Raw genomic sequence first — 27,953 nt, 5'->3', positions numbered from 1 at the left:
CATCTCTGACAACTCCCTCTACATCTCATACACCCAGGCTGCTCCCCTTACTAAAACCTGGAGCCATCCGCTCCAACCCTCTGCCATGCTCTCAGCTGTCCTGTGCTGTTTCAATGTGTCTGTTTGCATAACACTGTCAGAGTACAATGCATGAGAGGTGTGTGGTCGATGTGAATGGTTTTGAAACGTTTCGGGGGGAAAGAACCTACCTCAGTTATCAGCCGGGAAAGGGAACTCGAAGGCCCACGGGTAGAGATCAGGAACTCCTTGCTTGAATCTCGGCTAGAGGTGGACTCCTGTATATTGGCAACGAAAGCCTGTTCAGATGTGACTATGACCCCTACCTGTATAAAGATCATGGGGTCCCCCCCAACACACACTAGAAAAGTGAAAGTAGGTGTAGGCCATGGTGGTTTATAGTGTGGTAAGATCTGAACACAGAACAACACTCTTAAAAGAACATATGGGTAATTAAAAGAAGGCAGTCCCATAGAGAACTTGGGAAAATATCACACAGGCTTCCTCTAAGCTTCAGATATTAGTCTTGCATGAGATCCACCCTGAGCTGAGCACCCTGGAGGAGGGCACGTGGCCACCCTACTCCCTGCGTTCTAGAGGCCAGGTAGACTACGCTTTCCTTTGCACTGTCTGTCGAATCAGTCTGGTGTGACACTTTTTAGATGAAAGATGATTTCCGGGTTTCTTCTTCACTTACCCAGCTGAGGTAAAGAAACCTAGGCCCCCACAGGCCCCTCAGCGTGATACCCGTGGCAAGGCCAACGGGACCAGCAGAGATGGGGAGCCCTCCATGGTAGGAAAGCGTTTAGAAATTGCATTCCTAACAGTCAGTACCTTTCGGCCTCTGGTAGCTTCTCCAGGCTCTTCCCACCAAGGGCCTGGACTTGTAAAAACAGCCCCTGAGACCCCCGCTATTTGCTGTTGAGTCTGGCTCCAGACAAGCTATGTGGGAGAGGACGGCCTTTCTCAGATTTCTTTAATGTTCCAACAAAGGTTAGCCCTGGCCTGGAATGAACACTTCACATTCCCCTAACGTCTCTGACAATCCTTCACATGCTGTCTTTGGCCAGTGTTTCCCCCAAAAGATAACCGAGGAAGCATGCCTCTGGGGTTTATTTAATATACAAAGAAAAACAGACCTCGGCCCCTACCGTCTTGGATGACTCGGCCCCTCTCCCCGCCCTGCCTCTCTCTTCGGATGCTGGACATGCCCAATTGCTGTACCATTGATTTCGGACCAATTTGCTGTTAACCGATCAAAATACATTACTTTGTGGACATGACTTTTTTTATGATGGCATCCAAGTGAAATATACTGATATTTCTCCCTTAGGAACAAAAAAATTATTTTTCCCTTTTAAAAAAATGCATTCAATGATTCCATGTGTTAATGAACAAAGGGATGCATTCTTAGCCCCTGTGTGTTTTTGGCTATCTCTAATAAGCCCATTTATCCCAGTCATAATTTTTTTAAATAAAAGTCAATGTGCATTCCAAATCTCCTCCTGTACCCTTCTCACTATTGAAATTCTGGGGTTTCAAGCCCAGTCCACCCAGGGCTTGGTCTCTGAATTCTCGGGTTCTTCTACCCCAGGTAACTGGAGAATTCCACTGAAATCCTATCATTCTTTCTACAGCTGAAACAGAGCCTGAGGTCACTTCTAGACAACCCTGACTGCCAAGTCTGTCCAAACGTCCTCCTCTCACTCCCCACAATTATTTTTAAATCCACTCTACAAAACGAAACAAAACAAAACAAAACAGTAACAGAGCCATGGAGACAGAGCTTCTCGAAGCTGCTTTTTCCTTTTTATCTTCCCTAGGAGGGGCCTTTTAAATCCCGGTTTATGTCAGACACTGAACAGGCCCCACACAAGAATGCGTATCTCTAAACTCCTTGGAATCCTGCCCCAACCTGGAGATATTCTTAGCTGAGAGTCTCCTGCTTTGAACTAGGTAGAAGGAAAGGCTGGGGTCTAGAAGAAATAAACGGAATTCTCTAAATAGTTACTTGATTTTGTTTTAATGGTCAAATATTTATATGCTATTTTCTAGTTTGTTTGTTTTTTTTTAAATTTACAATATGGTGAGGTAGTTAATATTATTTGTTTTTATTTTTTATTATTAATTAGATTTATTCATTTATTTTATATCCCAACCATAGTTACCTCTCCCTCCTCTCCTCTCACCCATCCCCAATCCACTCCTTGTCTGTTTCTGTTTAGTTGCTTGATTTTAATGAGTGTTTAGGCCGCAGAGGATGCTGACATATTGCCAGTTAGGCAAGGGTATTTGGAAGGAGGCATGTCTGCCTATGGCCACATCTCTTTGACAACTGACTCTCAGCCTCTGTTGGAATTTGTCCTTTGGATGGCAAGACCTGAGGATAAAATTCTACTTAGAGCACACACCAGGCTTCTCCCATGTTTGTGTCCAGATCAACATGGTTTAAACAAAAGCAAGTTAATCATTAATACATAATCTTATTTTTAACTGATTTCAGTCTACAGTAATGGGGATAGTTTTCTCTTAGCAGCTAGATAAGAAAACAAAAGAAAGACGTTATTCTAAGATACACATAAAATTTTTATGCAGTGTGTTATTTTAACATCTATAATAGTGTTTTTCTCAATTCAACTTGCTCTTACATTTTGAGCCAACATATATGCAGAATATCGGATCATTTCCCAGCTCCCCCACAGATTTCAAGCATTTAGACACCGAAGCCACGGGGAAGGACAGGACACTGATAACTCTGGCCCTGCATTGTGTTGTGGCATTGTGTGGCTATCAGAAGATTCCATTTGTCCACCACCATCAGCCCCTCCCAGGTCCTGTCTGGGCTTGCTTGCAGTTAACTCCCATGTCATGACTTGCATGTCATGAGCGGTAACACAGTTACCTTGGCAACCAAGCCAGCTCTGATTTAAAAACCTCACTTTGCTACATCATAAAATTAGATAGCATAATTGACATTTAGTTATGTGTCTGTCATAGAAATGAAGTTCTTAGAATGATTCTCCTCACAGCTGTATGCCTTAACATGGAAACTGAAGGCACCAATTACAATAAATATATAATATATATTACATACACACACACACACACAAACACACACACAAGTAGTCCTCAAGTTGAACAATGGATATATTTGCTTAATTCATTGTCTGAGATGCTGAACCAGACATATTATTCTCACTATGTCAAAAATTCTGTGATGGCTTTATCTTATGATCAGAACAAAGCTTATAGTAGGACTTCACTAGATACCCAATATAAACAGGGTGATGAATAATAGAAAACTAAGCCTGTAAAAAAAAAAAGTAATATTTGAAGCATTTTTGGCTTTAATGGATACTGTTATTTATGCTGATTGGAAGTAAGGCTGAGTACAAAATATTCTAGTAACTAAATCAGAATCTCAAAGACAAGACACGTCTCCTTTTCATTTATATATTTATGCATATTTTACACATATTATTTACATAGTATTCCAGCATCCTGGGGCCTTTGATAATATCTTTACATTGAGATTATTCTAACCACGCAGAACAGCAGTCACCTGCTTTGAGTCCTGGGTTTTCTTTTGTAATGTATGACCATCTTAAACTCGGGACTTTCCCCTCTGTTTGCCGTGGTCTGGTGCAATTATTTTTTTTTCCCCCTGCAAATACACGGAAAGACTCAACTTGAGAATTACATTTAATGCAAGCCCCCTGCCGTACTCCGCCTCAGAGGCGACTATTTTTAGAAATTCTGTGGCTGCCTGCACACATTTGTACGTCTCCATTGATATGTAGGAAGGAAAGCTCATTAATGATTTAAGAAGAGGTTTTTTTTTATTATTCATAGACTTGACTCTTCCCATCACATAAACAATAAAGGCAATAAATTAACATCTCATAAAGTCATGAGTTTATTGCTGAGCTTATTTGCAAGTCTGGACTCCCGGAGCAGAAACATCCCTGCTCTCACTTCCCCTGCCTGGCTGTTCTAAAAAACGGTCACTCACATTTTAACCTAGAAGGGAGGTTCTTATTCCTGCTTGCCAGCTACCATCAAGTGCCATATTTGAGCACCTGTCTTGACTCAGCAGTTCTTTGACTTCTAGAACGGTAAGTTATACTATAAAAGTAGAAGCTCCCAATGTCAAATTCAAGTAGAAGCTTCCCCCCCTTCTTTTTCCCATGTACCTGTTGCATATCACCTGTAATATGGGAGGAGTCTGATTCCCACGTTTTCTGACCATATCAACCCTCCATTGACTTCATCTTCTTGCTTTATACCTAGTTTAAAAAAAAAAAAAGTGCAAATTCCTGCCAAGTCAGGGTCTCTCTGTTCGGAAGCAGATAAGGGGTTGTGCTTTGTATCTGTGTGCGTGAGCAAGAAGGGCCAGCATCCTTCTTTGTATTTGCTGACGCCACGCAGCAAATACTGCCGACATCTCCACCAGCTGTTTGCTTTCTCATCGGGTTGGACATCTTCGCCTTTGTGTTTTATGAAGGGGGTATAAAAAAAGGTGGTCTTCATCGTTTCCTTTTCTCTTGCAACTATTTCTCATGAGCAGAAATAGTTCAGCATGTGGGAATTCCAGGACTGAACTCCTTCGGGTAGCCGTTTCTTGGGAAAGTCACTTCGCGGGGGGGGGGGGGGGGGGGGGGGGGGGGGGGGGGGGGGGGGGAACGACCCTGAGCGCATCCATCCACATTCTGCAGTGAGATGTGAAAATGAGCCGCCGCAAGGCTGTGTTGGGGCTGGAATGCTTAGCGGGCTGTGTGCATGACTCATAGACGTATTTACTATCCGGCCCTTTTTAAAACAAAACAAAACAAAAATATTATTTTTAACTGTGACGTCATATTGTCAGATAAGTGGGAGAAGAGAGAGGGACCATAATGGATGGCTAGAGAGACACACAGAAAGGTGATGTGAGCTCTGTCTGCGGTTTCCTTTTCAGGTCTGACGTTGTGGTCCTCTGTTTTTCAATCGCAAATCCCAACTCCCTAAATCATGTGAAGACTATGTGGTATCAAGAAATCAAGCACTTTTGCCCTCGAACACCTGTTGTCCTTGTTGGCTGCCAGCTAGACCTCCGCTACGCCGACCTGGAAGCCGTTAACCGGGCCAGACGCCCCTTAGCAAGGTAAGCCAAGGACCCCGCATGCAGCTGGCACCTCAGTGAGGAAATAGTTTTTTTGTTTGTTTGGTTGGTTGGTTTGGTTTTTTCAAGACAGGGTTTCTCCGTGTAGTTTTCGTGCCTGTCCTGGATCTCACCCTGTAGACCAGGCTGGCCTTGAATTCATGGAGATCTGCCTGGCTCTGCTTCCCGAATGCAGAGATTAAAGGTGGGCGCCACCGTCACCGGCGAGGAAATAGTTTTCAGGTACCTCAGATTTTCAGTGGCCACTGAGGCTACACCTCTCAGCCATCGACTTTGGCAAAGTCAGAGTCAGCCATTCATCCTGAAGCTAGAGTCCTGATGCCTCCCCAGGATCAACAGAGTCACAATCCAGTCTCATCAAATGGTTCAGCAGTGCTACAAGGGAATTCCAAGTGATATGAAATGGGGTGTATGGAAGTGCTTTGGAGGAAGTATTTTATTTGAATGACGTCCTATATAGAATGTTAGCCACCCAGGGTGGCATCATTCTTGAAATGATGCCTGCTTAGAATAAAATAAACTCAGGCTCAGAAGGATCAGCCACAGCTGTTGGCCAGTATCACATCCCATCAGAGATGTGCTTCCATTCCCATGACCACATGTCTAGGTTGGTTTTGGTGGTGGTGGTGTTAGTGTTTCTCTGGCTTCTGGTGTTCTGCGCAGCATTGGAGAGTCAGCCTAAGGCCTTCCACATTCTAGGCAGACCAGACATTCTACCACTGAATCATGGCCCCATTCCTCTTTTAACTTTTAACTTAGAGCCGGGTAGGGTCCCACTACATTTCTTAGCTGACTCTGTAGCATAGCCTGGGATTGAACTTGTGATCTTCCTTCCTCGGCCTCCTGAGCTGCTGAGACTACAGGCCCATACCACTAGGCCTGGACTGGTGTCCAGTTTTTTTAAATCATGTGGAGCTGAGCCTAACAACACTCGTTTTGTGATCCCAGTACTTGAGAAGCAGAGGCAGGTGGATCTTCATGAGTTTGAGGCCAACTTGGTCCACAGAGCTGCACAGTGAGAGCCCGCCTCGAAAAGAAAACAAAAGCAAACACCTAAAAATCATGTGGAGCTCTACTTGCAGAAAAGCAAACACAGGGAGTAGAGAAAGGGCTCAGCAGTTAAGAGCACTGGCTGCCCTTCCAGAGGTCCTGAGTTCAGTTCCCAGCAACCACATGGTGGCTCACAAAACATCACTAGTGGAATCTGATGCCCTCTTCTGGCATAAAGTTGTACATGCAGATAGAGCACGCGGGTACATAAAATAAATAAGTAAATAAATTTTTAAAAAGGAAAGCAAAAGCCAGGCGGTGGTGAAGCACGCCTTTAATCCTAGCACTTGGGAGGCAGAGCCAGGCAGATCTCTGTGAGTTCGAGGCCAGCCTGGTCTACAGAGCAAGATCCAGGACAGAGAAACCCTGTCTCAAAAAAACAAAACAAAAAAAAAAAAAAAAAAAAAAAAAAGGAAAGAAAGCAAACATGATTTTTTAAATGTATCTAATCCTTATGTTAACAAAATGTCAGAATTTAAAATAAATTAGAAGGTGGGGTTTTTTTTGTTTTTTTTGTTTGTTTGTTTGTTTGGTTTTTTTTTTTTTTTTACTGTGTCCACAGTATGGATACCAATTGTGGAAAGAAATAGAATTCTTAAAAACCTGTGCCCTCAGAAGTTACTCTTGTATAAAACAGTTTTGTCTGTTTTACACCCATATTCTCTGCTGAAGGGCAAAACTCCCACCAAATTCTGATAGCAATGCTTTGCTTCCGTATTTACCCAGTTGGCTGACCACAAACCTTCTCTGGACCCCACTTTTTATGCTTATTGCAGTGCTGACCTTTGAGACACTTTCAGACGATTTCTGGTGCTCCAAAGGCATCCTGGGTAAAACTTGGAAAGCACTTCATGTTCGGTCTCCACAATCCCTCTGTTCCTACATGCATGGACTAGAAATGGAATGTTCAGAATCACTTGGGTGTGGGGGCGACTGCAGAGGGCAGCAGAACCGGCCAAGTAGCAGACAGGACAGTCCCTTATAGGGAGCGACTTAGAGATTTCACGAAGTCGGGCACTGGAGCCAAGCTTCGGGTTAATCAATTAGCAAATTTCGAGTCAGCCCCGAGGACAAAGTTCAGACAGGGCCCACAGGAAGAGGCCCAAAGTTGAACCTTCTTCCCCGGATCTTTCCACTCTTGTCAGCACCCTGAGGTGTGACCTCCCTCCCTCCCTCCCCCCTGGTCTTCAAATCCAAATTCCATCCACTTTTATCATTGCTCTCCTGGACCAGGGCCTGGGAAGCCTGTGACTTTTGGTGTCAAAGGCGAAGTATTTCAGATCAGCCGCTTAAGAGCGTCTGTCGGAATTGAGCGTGCGTTCCTTAAAGCACTGTAGCGGATCACATCTCGTCGGTTCTGGAACCTTTCCCCAGTTATGTCTCAAGCCCAGCACTACAGTGCTTATATTGGCCTCCCTGGGTCTGATTAACTTGTAAATGAGTTTTGCGTGCCAGACCAAAAGGGTGTGGGCTTTGTTCCACTGGCTTTGTGGAAACAGGAGAAATTAACACAGAATTGCGGGCTCAGCCGTACCCTTGCTATTATTTTAGTACATTTCTTGCAGGGGTGGGACTCTGAGCTCTAAGTGCGGATTCTGAAGAGAGGCTGTCCTAGTTAGGGTTTCTATGGCTGTGAGGAGACACCACGACCACAGCAACTCTTATAAAGAAAACATTTAATTGTGGTGGCTCCATTACAGTTTCAGAGGTTCAGTCTATTATCATCATGTCAGGGAGCATGACGGCGCGCAGACAGATCCACGTGGTGCTGGCTACATCTTGGCTTGTGCCAGACAATGTCCTGAGCCCACCCCCACAGTGACACACATCCTCCAACAAGACTGTACCCACTCCAACAAAGCCACACCTCCTAATAGTGCCACTCCCTATGAGATTATGGAGGCCAATTACATTCAAAGTACCACAAAGGCCAACTAAGAGACTTATGTACCAGTCTAAAGAAAAGATCAATGAAGGCCTGATGGAAATGGAGGGGAGGAATATATGAAAGAGGACTCATGAATCCAATAGAGAGACTTTAGAAGCCACTGGACATGGATCCCTGAACCAAGAGTGGGGAAGTCTGTACACTAACCACTTAGTAGAAATTTCTAGTAGCTTATAGACATTCTGTAGGCAAACCAATTGAACTTCATGCCTCTGTTTCTTCTCACTACAGAATGAAAACGGTACTTCATAGAACTTTCAGATAGTGCAGGGGGTGCATTATGAAGTTATAAAAATGAAACATGCAATGATGAAGGTGGCCATTGGCAGTGATAACTTTTATCAAGCACCAAGGACAATGCTAAGTGTATTCATTATCTCATTTAATCCTCTTCTTTAAGGGGCCCATGCTCTCCAAAGTTGGAAAGCCAAGGCTTAAAGAGGTTAGACAACTTGCTCAAGATCACATAGATAACAAAGGCCAATTCTTTTGTTACCATGGTTACTACTAACAGCATATGCTTTTTTTTACAGTCATAAACCTTTTTTTTGGAATGTCCATTAATGATGAGTTTTCAAGACACTTGCAGGATTTTAAACATAAAAATTTAAGAAGTGAATGAATTTTTAGTTATATAATTCAACTTAGGGATTTAGAAATTTAGATGCCACACACTTTCTTTTTTTTCCCCTTAAAAGAAAGTTGATTATGTGTATTTTTTTTAAATTCTCTTATTTCAGGCCCATAAAGAGAAGTGACATTTTGCCCCCAGAAAAAGGCCGAGAAGTGGCGAAGGAACTTGGCATCCCTTATTACGAGACCAGCGTGTTTGACCAGTTCGGCATCAAGGATGTGTTCGACAATGCTATCCGGGCAGCCCTCATCTCCCGCCGCCACCTGCAGTTCTGGAAATCCCACTTGAAAAAAGTCCAGAAGCCTCTGCTTCAGGCGCCCTTCCTACCTCCGAAAGCCCCTCCCCCGGTCATCAAGGTCCCCGAGTGTTCCTCCACGGGGACAAGCGATGCTGCCTGTTTACTGGACAACCCTCTGTGCGCTGACGTCCTCTTCATTCTCCAGGACCAGGAGTACATCTTTGCGCACCGCATTTACCTCGCTACCTCTTCTTCCAAATTCTACGACCTTTTTTTAATGGAATGTGAAGAATCCCCCGGTTGGGGTGGGGACGCTGGTGAGGAGGTGCCATGCAGGGATTGTCACGGGAGGATGCAGGGTATTGGTCCAGCCGAGGAAGGGAAGAAAAGCCCCCAGAGGACCCCTCAGGCTGGCCCAGGAGCATCTTCAGGCCAGGACCTGCCGGAGAGTCTAGCTTTGCAGGCCGAGGCCTCAGGTTCTGAGGCACAGGCCCTGTCCGGCTGGAGCAAGGGATTTGTCAGCATGCACAAAGAGGTGCGGGTCAACCCCATTTCTAAGCGGGTGGGCCCAGTGACTGTTGTCAGGCTGGACCCATCAATGCAGTCAGGCCCTTTCCGGACCCTGCTACGATTCCTCTACACTGGGCAGCTGGATGAGAAGGAGAAAGATTTGCTGGGGTTGGCTCAGATGGCCGAGGTCCTGGAGATGTTCGATCTGAGGATGATGGTGGAGAATATCATGAACAAGGAAGCCTTTATGAACCAGGAGATCACAAAAGCCTTCCATGTCAGGAAAGCCAATCGGATCAAAGAGTGTCTCAGCAAGGGCACCTTCTCAGGTGAGCAGGGCCCCAGGGAGCCACCAAGCAAGGCCTTTGTGCTAGGTGGGGGGATCATCAAATGCTAGCTAAACTGAGCAGGGGAACGAATAAAGATAATAGGATTAGCGTTGCTAATCCTTATCAGACCCAAGAGGTAGTCCTCCTACCTTGCAGGTGTTGAGAAGCAAGGGACTGAGAGGCCAGGTCACTAAGTCACTTAAGTGGTTATAGTGAGGTCATGAACTCAATCAAGTCTTGCCACTCCAGAAACCTAGTCACTCAATCTCCAGTGCCCAGGGCAGATTAGGTGACCCTGCGCCTCCCTCCAGGGGCTTGAAGCTCAAACTACCTGGCTTCAGGATCTGTTCCGTGACCAATGTCCATTGTCCCATTCTTCTCCATTATCCCTGCATCATTGATCTCTGGCCCTGAGGTCACTGAAGTCCCAGAGACAAGTTGCATTACCACTACCACCACCATCACCACCATCACCACCACCACTAACCACCACCATACCCCAGCCGCCTGTTTTGTGCCCTTGCGCTCCTGAGTCCTGCTCTTTCTTCTTTCTTCTCGGGCAACTATGCCACACACGGCCCTTGGTGCCCTTCCATGAGCAAACTCCCTGGAGACGGCACCCGGTCTGATTGACTGACCTTCGCTTGGTTCTCTCTGATACATGTGTGCTATTTTTATTCTAGAACTTTCGTCTTGGGACATGTGTGCGGGGGTGGGTGGAAGTGGACTTTTCTGCAATGTTGTTTTCCTGAGTTCTGTTGACTGGGCTCCCTCTGTTTTTGTCTTTGTCTCCCATAATCCCTGCCATGGAACTACACATTCCGTGACCTGATACTGAGTCACGCTATTCATTTTAAAGCAAGGAGTGGGGAACATTTACTGCAAACATTGGTTGCCATGGTGTGGAAGCAGCTCTTGAGTGTGACTGAAAAGAATGTGTTGCAAATATGTACTCGATTAACTGGGGGACATTAAATCTGACTGAATCCCTCACTAACTGCCCAGATGGAGCCAAGCAAGAATGGGGGTCCACGTAGGACTCCTTCATGAAAGGGAGGCCCTGGCATGTCACTCAGGGGAGACTGAGACATCTGAGCTAGATAATGGATGGCATCAGTACATTGTTCTATTTTCTTAGCTATGCTCAAATCATGGTGCAGTTCTTTTAAGTTGTTGCTGTTCTTAGGACTTTCCTGATAAAGAAACTGGGAATGAAGTGTTACCTTCAGTTCACACACACACACACACACACACACACACACACACACACGTGGTGGTGGGGTAACTAGGGCACATGCGGCCAAACAGTAACAAGAGATAGATGGACAAGTCTTGTATATGCTGAACATCTATCCCTAGTGCCTGAAAATCCAAGACCCCAAATGCTCCATATTCCAACTTTTTGAGTGTCACCCTGTGGAATAAAGCAAAAGCATTTATCCCAGTCCCTGGGCACAGGGATACAGAAGTAATCGTGAACGTTAATTTAAAAGGTCATCTTACAAATGCACAGTAAATTAAACGATGAACTATGTCTTATGTTGATTGAAATTACTTACAGGCTATGTATACAAGGTGTCTATGAAACATACGTATGTGTAAATGTGTCAAACGCTGTATAACCCCCAAATCTAAAGCACAAAATGATAATCCTCTCCTTTCTACTACTTTTCCGGCCCTGAGAATTTGTGTTGTGATCCTGCATGCAATTTTTCAAGGTACACTCTTTGCCGTGGGAGCTGGATGTGTCAGAAGTATGGATTGAAGTAGGATCAGTAAACCTGGAGCAGGGAGGGAGAGATACAGCTTGATGGATGTACACGGAGCAGAAGGCTGGGGGAGAAACCCCTGGAAGAACTGGCTCACGGTTTTGTTTCCTCCGTCCTTGGCAGATGTGACCTTTACCTTGGATGATGGAGCCATCAGTGCCCACAAACCACTGCTGATCTGTAGCTGCGAGTGGATGGCCGCCATGTTTGGGGGGTCCTTTGTGGAAAGCGCCAACAGTGAGGTACGTGCCTTGGAAGCCTGGAATGTTTAAGTAGCCAGACGACTCCCTTTGAACAGCTTCCAGGAAGCAGTTGCTCAGGCTGTCGTTTAGTGTGAAGTCATAGTGTGAAGACACATTGCTGTGTCTATAGGCTGTTTGTTGGTCACTAGTGTGAGAACACAAGGTGCTTAGGCTGCACTCACACACCTTTCTTCCACTAAAGAGTCACGACTGGCCATACTTTCTAACAAACATCAACAAGACAGGCGGGGTAGTATCAAAATCAAGTACCAGAGCCCGTCCTCTAGAAGTCTGGGGGAGTAAAAAGATCCTCAGTCACCGGAGGACCAGCACTGTCCTTAGCCAGACAGGAGACCTCGCCCAACCCAGTTGCTGTGCCTCGGGCATGTCACCTGCAACCTGATGAATGTCCCTAGTGATCCCTGAGGTCCAGCTGTGAGCCACAGCATTGGCAGCTCAGCCCCCCGATTTTTCCATGTTGCCGGGGTGGGGAGTGGGGGAGGGGCGGGGGGGCAGGGGGCCTAGGAGTGTTTCTTTTGTATAAGGAAATGAGAGTTGGTTGGGTGTTCACTGCTCTGGGCACACTTTTCAAAGTGTGTGGGTCCAGCAGAAGTGGATGGGCCCTACCCTCCCAAAGAAAGACCTTTAGAATGTCTCAAGCAGTGTCTGGAAGACACTGTCTTTATCGTTGTACAAACACTGCTAGAAAGAAAGAGAGAAAGAAAGAAAGAAAGAAAGAAAGAAAGAAAGAAAGAAAGAAAGAAAGAAAGAAAGAAAGAAAGAAAGAAAGAAAGAAAGAAAGAAAGAAAGAAAGAAAATCCATGCAAGCGTTTCTAACCAAGTGTAGGTGGGGCCAGAACTTCTGTTGAGTTTTGCAATATTCCTTAACATCTTTTCTTTTCTAAAACACACACACACACACACACACACACACACACACACACACACACACAACACGGGGACACCCCATCAAGTTTATTGTCCTTAGGGGCTGGCCTTGCTTATCTCAGCATCTCTCTCAACTTTCAAAAGAAATACTAAAAACAAAGGCTGACTTTTCAAAAGGGGTGCTCCCAGGGGTGCAGTGGGAACACTCCCACGGTGCCCCAGGGGGCTGCATTTGCATCTCCAAGTAGGGAAAGAGAATCCTAGAATCACAAGCCAGGAATGGCTGGGGCTGAGAAGGTCATTGGGCCATCCTCCTGCTCCCAGAAAAAAAGCACAGCTGCTGCTGCGAAATCCGACCCCAGAAGAATTACCCCAGCCTCCTCTCCCGGCATCCTTAGGAAACCAGGAAGTCCTCTGATTGGCTGAACCTCCCTCCTGTGCGCTCAAAGATATGAGACCTTTAAACGGAGGCTTCTCAGTACACAGAGAGCAGCACAGAAAAGCCCCCAAAACATGACCCTTCACCCCAGGGCTGGATGGCCTGGGACAAGTGGCTTCTGCACTCTGAGTCTCCCTCGGTAAAGCACTCAATCATGACCCGGATGTAGTTGTGAGCTGTGTGGGAGAGATGTGTTTATACAGGAATTCCTGAGCGTTTAGTCCATGCTAGCCACCACAGATTGGCTGGCATTGGTGCTGATGGAAGTATTGCCCTCTTACAAGAAAGACTGGGGCAGCGCCCCCCTCCTCCCCCCACATCTGACCTCCGGTGATTGGCATTTTCTGGCGTGCACCCCTCGTCTTTCTAGCCCACCACACCTGCTGCTGGTGCCTTTATGGGAATGAAGCCTAATGATCGAGGTCAGGACCCCAGGCACAGAGCAACACAGTGTCAGCGCTGACCCAAGGGATGCTAATCTCCTTTATCCCTTCACAGAAGGGACCTCTAATCTCTCCAGATTAACATGTGCAGCAGAGGTAACCAAAACAAAACCTAGCAGCGGGTGCGCAGCAGCACATGTGAGCACACACCTGACTTACAAGTGTGAGCGCGAGCGCAACCGTGCCTTACACGGTGATTGACCCGCTGGAAGTGGCCACCTGTTCAGCAGGGTTCTGAAAGGAACCTAGGTCCCAGTCTTCCCCTCTCAGGACTGAAGCTAAAAGTAACACAGGCAGAGACTGCAGCCACTGGGGGATTAAAAAAAAACGACCACTAACCGAGTCGCCAAAATTCCTTGAACCCTAGCAACGCCATCCGCTGTTGACATTTCTGCTTCCTGTCCCTTTCCTCTGTTCCTAAGAGAGACCGTAAGAGGTGTTCATGAACTTGTATCTCAGTGTGACTGTGACCTGCGACCAGTGGCCAGCCTTCTCTAAACCTGCTTCCTCATCTATTGGATGAGAATGACGGGCGAAAGTTCTCCTGAGGGTAGGCAAAGCGTGGAAGCACATGTGCGGTGCCTGGAGTATAGGTGATACCCAGCAAATGTTGTCACCCCCATCAAATTCTCTCACTGAGAGTAAGGACACTTGTCCTGTAAACAGCTCTAGAATAAACAAAAAAACTACCAGCCACCAGGCCTTAATCCCAGCACTCAGGAGGTAGAGGCAGGTGGATCTCTGAGTTCAAGGCCAGCCTGGTCTAGGGAGCAAGTTCCAGGATGGCCAGGGCTACACAGAGAAACACCATCTTGAAAAAAGAACAGAACAAAACAAAGAAGCTGCCAGACCATCTTCGGATCTAAGACAGGGAGGCAGCAGTGGGCACAGATAGAAGTGAGCCTTAGGAAATGGTCACAAAATCCTCTAGGAAGAGCTGTGCTCCACCCTTATCCTTGGGAATTATTCTTTCTGGGTCATCTTTTTAGAGCTGTTGACTTTTTTTAAGATTTATTTTTATTTTTTGTATATGGGTGTTTTGCCTGCATGTGACATCTACCTGTGTGCAGTGCCCAAGGAGGTCAGAGGAGGATGTCAGATCCTCTGGAACTGGACTTATAACTGCTGTCAACCATCACATGGGTGCGGGGGATCGAACTCCAGACCTCTGCAAGAGCAGCCAGTGCTCTTGACCACTGCTCCATCCTTCCAGCCCTTCTTGGTCATCTTTTAAGTCTGTTTTGTCTTAGGGAACTCTGACTTAGCCCCTGAAATTCAGCCCATGGGGGGGGGGGTACAGAGAGGATCTTTATACATGTGTATCGAGAAAAGAGGACAGTGAGCCATGAATGTTAGATTGAATTTTTCACTTAATATAGAAGGAGACATTTCCATTCTACTTTTTTCCTTTGTTACTTTTAGTGTAGCAGTAAGTCTCATTCTTTCCCACTGAGGTATTCAGCCAGCAGTTCACTTCAAATGTTTGCCAGGTTATGGTAAGGAGTGGGCTAGCTCTAGAATATGTGCTCGCTCTGCGTGAGACAGGCGCTCATGACGAGCCTAATGGTCTGAGCTAATCTTCACAATGACAGTGTTAAACCAACTAAAGAATATGGGCATCGATTGGGGGTAGCATTCTCCTCCTCTTTGGTCATTCCAGTGTTTTTTGGAGTTGGCTTGAGTAAGTAGGTTGGAGACATGGTGTTCTGTCCCTTGCGGCTCTGCACTTGGGTTATTATTTTCAAGGGCTGTAAGTAGATCCCCCCATTGTTAGATGGTTACTTCTAAGTGCGGAGATCACAGAAACAGGATTTGGATTTTGTTTTGTTTTATAAAAAGCAATCAGCAATGAGGAGGAAATACATGTTATGAAAGTGTTTTGTGTTTCTTCTCCTCTGTTGATGACCCCTAAGGGGGTCCGTCCCTAAGATGACCGGCCAAATGAGTCATCGCTTCAAAGGTGTTGACGTCATATTAGCGAAAGGGAAGCACCTGGTCTCTGGTGATTACACACATCAGAGCGCTCTCAGGACGCTGGACTCTCGTCTCCTGTTTCCAGAAACAACTCCTTTCTACTTAGGATGTCCCTGGTCACATCTGTATTTCCAATGCCCATTTTGTCTTTGCTGAACAGCCTGGAAGGCACTCTTAGCATACCCAGCCAAGGTAACCTGAGAGGTTTCGAAACCCAGTCTCGGTGAAGAAGTAAACCTAGCGTGCATTCTGAATTCTTCCTAAGTCACAGATGAGGAACCTGAGGGTCAGAGAGAGTGGGTGACTTACTGAGGGTCACAGTACTGATTGGTGTGCCCCCGGGCCACATCTTGGCATGCCTCTGGGCCAGCCCACACACTCTTACTCTGTCCCCTCAGGACACAGTGCACACCTCCATTTCTGAAAGAGCAGATCCCCATAGCTGAGATCACCATAGCTCATGCTCTCTACCCTGACATCTATGATTATAGCTCTTAACATCTCTTATAAAACACGGATGCTTTTACTATAAACTTAAATATGGAAGTCTGGCACCCTAGCATTCAAGTACCTAAAAATTCCCACATACCTATAATTTCCCACGAATCCAAACACCATTCTAGAGATGAAATCTCACCGTGTGTTTATACACACAGAGGAGCCTGTGGCTCCTGTCAATTAGTTATTGGTGTGGTATAAATGTATATGCCTTTAAACATATATGTACATGAAAGCAAACACGTAAGTATGCCCAAGGTTAGATGTACATTGAAATATGTTACTACTGTGTGACATAGCCAGGTGAAGGGGATGAGCAGCGTTATAACATTGGCACATCACAGATGAACTAGCATGGGTTGTCACAGTCTCTCCTGGACACCAAAGGGACAGGAGAGGGGCAAGTGTCAGCAGCAGCAAGTGACAGTCTTCGCTCCGTGCTATTTTAAGATGATCGTATCAGTTTTGACTCCTCACATCCTGTCACCGCAGGGGTTGTCCTGGGCCTTGGAATGACGGGCGGTAGTAACAACCCAGGTGCTTATTTACCGGCATCATCAGGGTTTTCGTTCGATGCCTGTGTCTGAGAGCAGGGGATAAACTGCTTGGTATGTCTAGGAGTTCGTTTCTGAGACTTCCTCGTGGCACGCTGAAGAACAACTCTACCTGGAAGGATAGTCCTTCTCTGATGTGGCCGGTGACTGCCAGGAGAATAACTTCCAAAGTGGCAATAGCTTTATTCTGGAAAGGTCATCCATGAGCCCACATAGACAATGAAGGAGACACAGGCATGTGTGGGCAGGTACATTCGCTGCCTCCTCCCTTCATGTGTGTTTATATATGTAGTGACTAATCCCACAGCACAGATGCAATCATGTATATACAGAGAGATGGAACCATACATAATACATATATACTTACATAAAGATATATACGTTCGTGTGTGTGTGTGTGTGTATACATACACGTATATATACACGTATTTTTTATACACCGTATTCTGTTTTAAGTGCGAGAGTTAAGGAGTCTACAACGGTTCATCCTTTCAAATTCGAACCTTAATTCCAGAACTATTTGTGCAATCCAAGGCTTCATTATTCTGCAACCCAAAGGGATGCCATAAGGAGACTCCAGGTTACACAGCATTGCAGGGTGTGAACTTCAGAATTGTACTCCCTGGGTTTAAATCCCAGTCCTTGCCGACTACAACCTTGGACACGAAACTTAGCCTCCTTGACTGCTACGTCCATGTCCACAAAATAGCATAATTAATAGTCTCTTCTTCCTAGGACAGGTGTAAGAGTGATATTAGACAGTGTGTGTGAAAAGCTGGGCATAGGAGCTCCTGTTAAAGTAACATTCCAGTCGGAAAAACAAGGGGTGCCATTCTGTACCATGTCAGTCCCCTACCCTGTGGAGTATCTTAGAGTTTTATTGTATTGCTGTGATGAAACACCATGACCGTGGTACTTCTTATGAAGGCACACATTTAACTGGGGGTAGCTTACAGTTCAGAGGTTTAGTCCATTATTGTCATGGCGGGAAGTATGGTGGCATGCAGGTGCTGGAGTGGTGGCTGAGAGTTCTCCATCTTTATCAGCAGGAAGCAGGAAGAGCAAGTGAGCCGCTAGACCTGGCTTGAGCTTCTGAAACCTCAAAGCCCACCCCCAGTGACACACTTGATCCAATAAGGCCACACCTACAAGGCCACACCTACGCCAATAAGGCCACACCTACAAGGCCACACCTACTCTAATAAGGCCACACCTACAAGGCCACACCTACTCCAATAAGGCCACACCCCCTAATAGTGCTATTCCTTATAAGCCTGTGGGAGCCATTTTCATTCAAAACACCTTTTGGAGCTAGTGAAGATCTGAAATACAGTGTGTATCCCCACGGACCTGCTCTCTTCCCACCATCCCCCTCCCGCCCCCTCCACGATACAGGACTAAGGCCTCTGTTCATTTCCTGACCTCTTAGAAAGTGTAACACAGCCCGGCAGCGGTGGTGGTGGTGGTGGTGGTGGTGGTGGTGGTGGTGGTGGTGGTGGTGGTGGTGGTGGTGATGGTGGTACATGGCTTTGATCCCTGTACTCGGGAGGCAGAGCCAGGCGGATCTCTGTGAGTTCGAGGGGCAGCCTGGTCTACAGAGCGAGATCCAGGACAGGCACCAAAACTACACAGAGAAACCTTGTCTCGAAAAACCACAATAGCTCCAGACACATGGGACAGAGGCTGTGGGCAGTCCGCAGAGGGTCAATGCCCCACACCCAACCAAAACTGTGTCTCTAGGTGTACCAGGCCAGGAGTCCTTTGGCTACTCTAGACCTGCTGAAACCTAGTGTTATATCTGTGGTTCTGGTCCGTGTGATTGTGGGAGAAAATACTGAAGAACAGACACAATGCTGGCAGATGCTTCAGGGTCATCAGAATGCAACGTGGCCCTGTGCGGCTAGTGTGGCCATCCTCCCGGGTTTGGCCACCCAGGAGAGGGGCTCTTTCCTGTCTGTAGCAGTCCGGCTCACAGCTTCCCATCCAAGTCCCGTTGGCAGAAGATTTCTCTCTCCACAATGGAGTCTCCTCCGGTTCTTGGCAGGGAGGGCCCGGTAATGTCACAACACATTTATGGGCCATTTGTCTGATTGATAGGCCCAAATAGCCATTAAAAAAAAAAAAAAAATAGAGACACTTCACACCAGGCTCTGTCAGGTAACAACACTCTTTTGTCACCTACAAATCAAGCTGTTAGGTTGACAGCCGTAGTAAACACCGAAGGCCCCCTCAGCGCAGCCTCAGAGCAGTGCCTCGGGTCACGTGGCCGGGATGTTCGCGGCCGGGATGTTCCTAAGCCCCCCTGGCCGGCAGGTGGGCAGCCCCCCAGTTCCCACAGCAGCACTGAGCCCTTCTGTACACTGTTGCAGGTGCATCTCCCCAGTATAAACAAGATGTCGATGCAGGCGGTGTTGGAATACCTCTACAGCAAGCAGTTGTCGCCCGCCTTGGACCTGGACCCCCTGGAGTTAATTGCCTTGGCAAACAGATTTTGCCTGCCACACTTGGTTGCACTCGTAGGTAAGGCTGGTGGTGATTTCGTGCCTGATAGCCAGGCTGGTCCAAAAATCACACTTCAAGAAACACGTGACGGCTAATGAAAGATCAGACGCTCGTGTCTGTCTCTCTCCGAAGAGAACAGGTCCTGGGCGGGTGGGAGAAGACAGCCCCGTCTGTCAGTCAGCCTAGTCTGAGGCAAGGGGCCATCTGGTAAACTCCCCTGTGATAGGTCCTGCTAGGCAATGAAGGTGTAAATGTACAATCGTGGGCACCTGGCTTTGGAGGTACATGCTGAATCTTACGTGGACCACAAACTTTGAAATCAAGCCAATGGCTCGGCATTGCTCCATGACGCATCCTGTGCAGAGGTGTAGCCTTTGAGGAAGGAACATTTACAAGAGTGGCAGAGAACAGAGGATCCAAAGCCAGCTTCCCCAGGGTCCCCTCCTGGCCCCTTGGCTTCCCCCAAGGGTGACTTGTCCTTTGTGTAACTTGAGCTCCGTATCTCAGCCTTCTCTCTCTTTAAAATGGGTACATGAGCTGCCACCAAGCAGTGAAGATTAACTGGGTAAATATATGAAGTCCTTAGAACACTGGCTGGCACACAGAAAGCATCGTGTGTTTGGTTTTGATCAGTTTTTTTTCTTTTTTCTTTCTTTTTCCTCTGAGACAGGGTTTCTCTGTGTAGCTCTGGCTGTCCTAGAACTCACTCTGTAGCCTAGGCTGGCCTCAAACTCACAGAGATCCACCTGCCTCTGCCTCCTAAGTGCTGGGATTAAAGGCGTGCACTGCCGTCACCACCACAAGGCTTTCTCTTTTTCTTAAAGCTATTTCTAAAAATGTTCTGACATTGTCAAGTTCATTTTAGGAGGCAGGGGGAGATTTGGCTTAACTTCAGAAGTCTTTTCTGTAACTTCTCCGTTTGTTCAGTGTGTAAACTGGATCAGGTCTGGGTGGAATATCTATGCATTTAAAATCCCTTATTTGAAAATGTTAAGCTTCATGCTTCCTTCCCCAGAGGTGATGGTCAGCAGGCTGGGTGAGCCTCGCTATACTTGCTTGGTTCTTGATTCTAGGGAAAGTTGAGACACGCTGTCATTTATTGGCCCTCCTCGTGCGCTGGGAGACTTGTCTGTGCCCACTAAGCTTTCAGTAAAAACTGAATAGCTAAGCCAATGAGCAGAGAGGAAGCCAGCCCATTTAATATCTTCTGTACCTTCTGGCACTGACTTTCGATATTTCTCTGCCCTCCTACACACAGATTACCTGGAAATAAGGGTCTCTTTTCTTCTTGCTTCTTCCCCAATTTAAAGGAAGAATTTGCACCCAGGCATGATGATGGAGCACACTTTTAGCCCCAGCACTCAAGAGGCAGAGGCAGGTGGATCTACTTGAATTCAAGGCTAGCTAGCTTGGTCTACAGAGCGAGTTCTGGGACAGCAGGGCTACACGGAGAAACCTTGTCTCAAAAAAACATAAAACAAACAAAAACAAAAACAAAATGAACGAACAAGTAACATAGGGAAAAAAATCTTTTCCCCAATATACTGAAGTAATAGATCCAAATGAGTATATTACTTTTCATACATTAACTTCAGGAAGTTGCGGTGAGAATTCCCTTTTCATAAATGTGAGTTGCAATCCCAGGTAACCACACACAGGTTATGCAAAGGTCTTTTGAAGATAAATTCGGTTTTTTTTTAAATAGACAAAAAGTAACTTGGAACCAAATATGTTGCATCTGGTCTGTGTTCAGTGTCAGCACAGTAGTGCTATTATTTAAAGATTAAATTGGACACTGATAACATGGGGTTGATTTCAACATGCAAGATTTTTTTTAAGTGGCCCTAAGAAAGCTGCTGTGGGAACTCACTCCAGTCTTCCTGCATGATGTTATGAAATCCTGCTGGTACTGATCCACATACCTTCCCAACACAGCTCCTATTTGGTGTGCAGAGTCTAAGCAAAGCCTTTAGACTGGTGGTTCTCCACCTGTGGGTCCAGACCCCTTTGGCAAACCTCATTCTCCAAATATATTTTGCATTACGATTCGTAACAGTAGCAAAATTCCAGTTGTGAAGTAGCCACGGAAACAACATTATGATTGGGGGATCAGCACAGCATGAGGAACTGGATTCAAGGGCCACAGCATCAGGAAGGTTGAGGAACACTGGTTTAGACTCTCTCCGAAGCATATTTCAGGCTCTGTTCCTAGGCTGGAAACACTTTGCAAACCAGTGTTAAATACATTTCAAAAAGAAATATCACTGCTTTGGTCACCTTTCTCATCACTGTGACAAATACCGACACAACCTAAAGGAAGGAAGGGTCAGCTGTGGCCCAGGACGGCACAGTTCATCTCAGCTGGGCAGCAGAGGTCACAGCTGTCACACTGCATCTGCGTCCCGGGAACCACCACGCTCGGGGATGGGGGTGGGGGTGGGGGTGGGTGGGTGTCTTCCCACCGTGGTCAGACCTTCCCCAAACCACCCTTATAGACACACCCGGGAGTGTGTCTCCATGGTGATTCCCAGAGCCCGTGGAGTTGACAGTCACGATCAACCATCCACATCTGCTGTTACTTAGAGAGCCCAGATGACTTTTCTGGGAAATTTAGCTCTAAGTAGTTCTGTGAATCTGTCCAGCTGAGGTAGGGCCGTATCAAAGAAAGCATCAGCTTGTGCAAACCAGTGTGTGGGCTCAAGAACACAGAGAGCCAGGTAGGAGGAGGCGGGCATGCCCGGACACGGTAGACACACCTCAGACAGTGTGGGGTCAGCCCCGGGCCACGGCAGCACCAAATTCCTGGTATCTCAGTGAATTATTAAAATTACATGGACAGCAAGCTACAGTCTGTTGAAACAGCATTACCTCTAGACAATGGAGAAACTCTAACCAAAAATAAATAAATAAAGATTGCTTTAAAAAATAAAAATAAAACTAACCCATCCGCTCAGTTTCTAGCCATACATAATGCAATCTTCATGCCTGGGTCCTGGTGGATGTGGTTGATCCAAGTGGTGGGATTAAAGGTCACAACAGCTGATGCAGCTTTTCCTGATCAAATGACAGTGACATTTGGCTCATTGGCTGACCCCTCTTTTCATAGGCGGCTACGTGGCAGTGTGGGGATTCTGTTTAGTGGTGATTTTCCCACAGTAGACTTTCTCTCAAAACTGAGGTCAATCCCCTAAGCCCCACCAGTTCTTTTGTGTTTTTTTTTTGTATGTATATGCAGTACACTTGCATGTGTGCATGTGTGTGGCCACACCTGTATGTGGGTGCTCATCCATGTGTGTGTGCTCACATATGTGGAGGCCCAAAGTTGATATCAGGTACCTCCATCGATCAGTCTCCATTTTAGAGGCAGGATCTCTTGCTGAACCTGGGTCTCGCCAGCTCTGAGTAGTCTAGCAGGCCATCTTGCTCCAGGGATGCTCTGTCTCTGCCTCCCGCTGCTCAGATTATAGGCAGCTGCCATAAAGCCTGGCTGGCTCTTTCGAGGGTTCTAAGGACCAAAACTCTCGTTCTCAAGCTTGCCTGGCAAGGGGTTTTGACTGAGCTACCCCGCAAGCCTGTCACCCATTTACCAGAGACTTTATAGACGATATTCAGAGTCGTCTTTGCCACGGTATGCAGTGTTGACTGGGTGAGTTCTCCTCGACTTCGCTGAAATGATGGAGCGTGATTTGGGATTGTAAGCCAAACAAACACTCTCTTCCTTAAGCTGCTTCTGGTCAGAGTGGTTTTATCACAGCAATAGAAGTTGAAGCTAGGAACGTGGGCTTCCAATACTTAGGATATCATTCTGTGGCCAGACACCCTACCCTCCAGCTTTGCTGTTCCATTTAGGGAACTTAGGAGAACAGGGAAGGCCTCAAAGAAAAGAGATTCACTTCAGCCTAGCCGTCAGCTGCTTCAGCCCCACCCCACACACACACACACACACACACACACAAGGTGGCTGGGTTGTCCTTTGATACTTTGAAGCCAGACAGGAGGAGTTCTCTCTAGCTACACAGGCCCCCGGGTGGTGTCGCCTTCAGTACAAGGCTGCTCTTTTCATGCTGAGGGTCTCTTACGTAGGGAGCCCTCATCCGTGACCTCAACTGGAACTTCTGAGTGACTTATTATAGCTCCTTATTAGCACTTACTGTGTTGCCTCCATTCATCTGTTCTGGTGACAGGGTCTTTCCTCAAACCCCACAAATCAGCCTCTGCCTTTGTAGAACTGAAGGGAGTTGGCCTTGCTCTGGAGTGGGCGTGGCTAGAGTTGGCCTTGCTCTGGGGTGGGCGTGGCTGGAGTTGGCCTTGCTCTGGGGTGGGCGTGGCTGAAGTTGGCCTTACTCTGGAGTGGGCGTGGCTGGATTTGGCCTTGCTCTGGAGTGGGCGTGGCTGGAGTTGGCCTTGCTCTGGGGGGGCGTGGCTGAAGTTGGCCTTGCTCTGGAGTGGGCGTGGCTGGAGGGCTGCTGCTGCTGGGTTGCTCTTCTATCCAGACCACCAGCCTCTTCATTTCCTTCAGGGGCTTACCTTTGCATTCACAACTGGCGGGCTAGCTTTGGGGCTATCCTGGCTTTGGACACACCTTCCTGACTAAGCCTTATCATTTCTATCTTTGGGGTTAAAATGAGAGCTTTGTGGTGGTTCCTTTCTCTCACTTGAACCTGTAGAAGCCATGGTAAGCTTGTTTTTGAGGTTGTTATATCTCAAGGGATTGAAAGGCTTAAAAAGAGGCAGATTAAGCGGGGAGTGTAAACCTGCCAGTGGGGCAGTCAGGATACACAAAATGTTTATCTATTAAGCTCGCTTGTCTTACATGTGCCCAATACCAATCACATTTCATCATTTAATAACAATTAAAAAGTTTGAAATAGCTAAGAATTACCAGAATGGGGCACAGAGGCACGAAGTAAGCACACACAATCGGGAAAACAGTGAACTGGCCTGTGGCCGGATGAACACGGACTTTGGATTCATTAAAAAATAAAAACAAAACCTACAATCAAAGTAAGGAGAATCACAAACTAAAAGTGGTCAACCGGCAGTGTAGGAAGTCACCCCAGCACCCCACAGATGCAATCATCGTAAAGAGTTAGAAAACTTCACACACCCATGTTGACCTGGGGCTGGAAACTGCCCAGGCAGAGGCAAGAAACAGTCACCCCAGCCTCAGGACCACAATTTACACTCTCACGGAAGGAGCTGGGCGCAGACTCTAAAGCAGACATGGCTGTCTCTAACTGGAGCTTTGTTGCTTAGGACCAATGGCCTTCCCCACCTTTATATTCCAAGAGATTGAACTTGGGCTGATCTGTCTGTAATTGTCAAGACTGATACATATATATATTCGCACTTAATTTTGTTCACTGAAGTCTCATGTAGCCCAGGCTGGCCTCAAACTCAGGGTGTAGCTGAGGACAACCTTGAACTTCTGATTCTCCTGCCTCCACTTCACAAGTGTTGGGATTACAGGTGTGGACCACCACATCTGAGGTATGCAGTGTTGGGGCTCAAACCCAAGTCTTCAGGCCTGCTAGGCAAGCTCAATGCCAACTCAGCTCCATCCTCAGTTTTCAATTCCCCAAGTAGACTTGCTCCTCTGTCGTTCAGTCTTTGCTGGCAAAAGATAACAAGCCTTGAAGCCATACGCAAACAGGACTGTGTCCGGAGTTAGGGGTAGCCTGTAAACATGCTAGACTTCCTAGAACTACACTGTCCAGTAGGACCACCTGCCAGCAATGGATGTGTCCTCCGTCTGCACATTCCAAGGGGGTAGGCATGTATGGCTACTGAGCATTTAACAGGGCTATTTAGCTTAATAATGAGCTAAGTATGAATTATCTGGGTTTAAATTGTCACATATAGCCTGTGGTTATTATCCTAGGTGGGGTCATGAAGCTCTGGAGAATTCTAACTATTCTAGAAGCATAGACCAGAGGTCCTGGAGACATGGGTGCCTTGGTTGGATACGGATAGGCCACCCAGTAGAATCAGCCCAGGGTTCATTTCCAGTGTCTTCCCAGAACTGTGCCTTCTATCTCCTCTTTTCTCAAGTGGTCCAGATCAGCTCCTCCAGGCCAGGAGTCTGGCTTGGGGTGGGCAGTTTAACCCTGTCCTGCCCTCTCTTTCACAGAGCAGCACGCTGTCCAGGAGCTCACCAAGGCCGCTGTCAGTGGAGTGGGCATCGATGGTGAAGTGCTCTCCTACTTGGAGCTGGCACAGGTAGGTTTGTGGGCCCTTACCTTCCATCCCTGGTATGAATCCCACGAGCCCACTTTAATACTGATAAAAACGTCCCATCTGTCCAAACACAGATGTCACAGAGGTGTGCCTTCATGCTGGAAAAAAAATCAGAAAGTTTTACATTTCAGTCAGCATTCCACCTGCCAGGCTGCCTTTGAAAGAACAAGGACCCCTTCCCCAATACCATCCTCACCCTCCTGTGGCAGTGATTTCATGTGTAAGAGGACCACTCACTGGCTTAGGGGGAAATGTTGCCTCTCTTCCTTCTTTGAGTTCTTGGACAAGTATTTGGCCAAGAACAGTTTCTAGAATATTCCAAAAAGCAGTGTAAGCCCCCCTGTAAATGAACAGTTTACTGGAGGTCCCCTGGAATGTTCTAAGATCAGTTTGTTGTTATTGGTGTCCACGATCCCTACACAAACATTCATGCATGTATGTAGATACACACAGACACACACACGCACACACGCACACACACACCTCTTCCAGAGAAGGGTAAATCAACTAAAGGTCTGGGCACAAAGATAAATTCTGTTTTGGCTTCCTCATCCGTAAGACAGGAGGATGCCAATCCTTGACCTCACAACCTTACAGACTGAGAATCAAGGGAGAAAGAATGTTCAAGAAAAAGCCCTGAAGATGGAAGTTGTCTTGCACCACAGAGTATGTAGGCAGAATGACCTATTCCCAGCCTGGACTTAACAACAGTAGTTTACACTCTGGGGGCAGGGGATGAGAAATAAGTTCTGAACTCACTTTTTTCCCCTTCTGCCTGAGGAGTCGGGCTCCCTTTGTTCTCTCTCAGTAAGGGCAGTGCGAACTCAATCTTAGGTCAGGCCATGTAAGTGGACATTGCCCAATGACAGGAGAGAAGGTGGCCTAAGGGAGAGGTAGCAGGACGATGGCAGGTGTTGCTGAACCCAGCCAAGTGTGGTCATAGGTGATGGCTCCGGTCATTGGGAGAAGGTAGGCTGGGAGCTGGAACAACCAATTCCCTCTGACTTGACAAGTACTGGTTGTGTGATTCCCAAGTCCCAGGCACGACCCTCAAGTATATCCAGGCAGCAGCAGATGCCCCACAGCCACAGGGAAGTGGGAGCACAGAGCCTAAAACCCAACCTGAAAACCCACTGAATGGAGACCGAAAGCTGAGGGTGGATGTCTGGTTGAAGCTCCAAGCAAGGCTTCGTCAGAACTAGTTGTCCAAAATTTGAAACTGGAGGTCTTTGGAGACACCTGCTCCCCTAGTTTGAGGGATGATTTATAACTGGACTCTATCCATAAGTATCCTGCATAGAAGAAATTGAAATGACTCAGAATGCCCTACTGGACAATTCACTGGAACTAAAGATGCGACCTTTCTCTGCTTTCCCTCCCGGCTCCTCCCTGTCTTCCTATACACACTGGTGACAGGCTGTGGTATGATTACTACTAAACCCTGACAGACCCTGGCAGGAAGTTAGCATGATATCTGTGTCATAGCCCATGTGTTAGCCTTCAACTCAAAGAGGGTTTCACACATAATGAAACCCTGATCTGTTGCCCTTGCTAATTTCCATGCTGTAAATTCTCCCACTGTGGCCAGTCTGAACACCAAGACTGGGTCACTGAACTCAAATCGGAGGGAACAAGTCATGCAGCCAGTTCCCTGAGCTGGGGAACTGCCCCCTTCAGTACACCACTGCCCCAAATTTATGTTCAGAGTTAAACTGAACATGAAGAAAAAGCTTGAAGGACCAGCCTCCCACCACCTCCATGGTTGGGGTTGTGGGTTCTTGCCTCCCTGGAGTGGCTTTTAAAGGATGAAGAGCCAAGCCTCAGAGGAACCACGCTGTCATTCCCAGGTTCCCTGTTAGCCAAAGAAATACACAGGATGAGTGAAGAAGGGAAAGGGTGTCCTTCCAGGTCAGAGGAGACCTGGGGGGAGTGGACCATCTGGTTTGGTTTGGGGACATGAGGCGATCACTTCGACCTCAGCGGCCACCTCCCCAGGCAGCTGCTCAGAAAAGCTTGATGGAGCATATGGATCCTCCCACCTCACCCACACGCCTGCTCTTATGTAACCAGAGGGCAGGTACAAGACAGCTGTGGCCCGGTACGCTGCCTTCTTGCCTTTCGATCTTTGGCCCCAGCAAGCTGAGCTCTGACATGTGACACGGAGTATTCCATTGCTAAGGCTCCCTAAACAGCGATGGCATCGTTCTGTCTGGTACCTTCCAGAGGGCATGCATGGCCACCTATCACCAGAGGGCCAAGGGGCGGGCCGGGCCGGGCCGGGCAGGGCAGCCAGGCATACTTTAAACTCTCACTGTGATGTGGTGTTTATTTTGGGGACCATCTATCTCAGTCGGCAGTGAGGGAAGGTACGTGAACACTGTACTTGGCTGACATCAGAGCCACGGTCAAAGTCAGAACCCTGAGGTCGAAGGCAAGGGCTTTCTTGTATTAGTCCCACAGGCTTTTTTATTTCTCTTCCCTTCCTCTCCCACCCTCACAATAGTTCTCATTTCTTTGTA

At 47.1% G+C, this 27,953-nt stretch overlaps 1 protein-coding gene across 9 annotated transcripts in view; it reads left to right on the top strand.

Annotated features, from left to right (window-relative positions):
• The window catches only part of Rhobtb1 (Rho related BTB domain containing 1), a 128,606-nt gene that overhangs the window by 97,244 nt on the left and 3,409 nt on the right, over positions 1–27,953 (top strand). For all 9 annotated transcript variants that reach the window (XM_015987724.3, XM_015987720.3, XM_076557046.1 and 6 more), the window contains 5 exons: positions 4,976–5,161; positions 8,918–9,888; positions 11,781–11,899; positions 19,065–19,215; positions 25,328–25,416. In XM_015987724.3, the coding sequence (XP_015843210.1) occupies positions 4,976–5,161; positions 8,918–9,888; positions 11,781–11,899; positions 19,065–19,215; positions 25,328–25,416 (1,516 nt within the window). The remainder of the gene's footprint in view (positions 1–4,975; positions 5,162–8,917; positions 9,889–11,780; positions 11,900–19,064; positions 19,216–25,327; positions 25,417–27,953) is intronic.

The sequence above is a fragment of the Peromyscus maniculatus genome, chromosome 21 (assembly GCF_049852395.1).
Source record: "Peromyscus maniculatus bairdii isolate BWxNUB_F1_BW_parent chromosome 21, HU_Pman_BW_mat_3.1, whole genome shotgun sequence".
NCBI lineage: Eukaryota > Metazoa > Chordata > Mammalia > Rodentia > Cricetidae > Peromyscus > Peromyscus maniculatus.
This window is presented reverse-complemented; position numbering and strand designations above follow the sequence as displayed.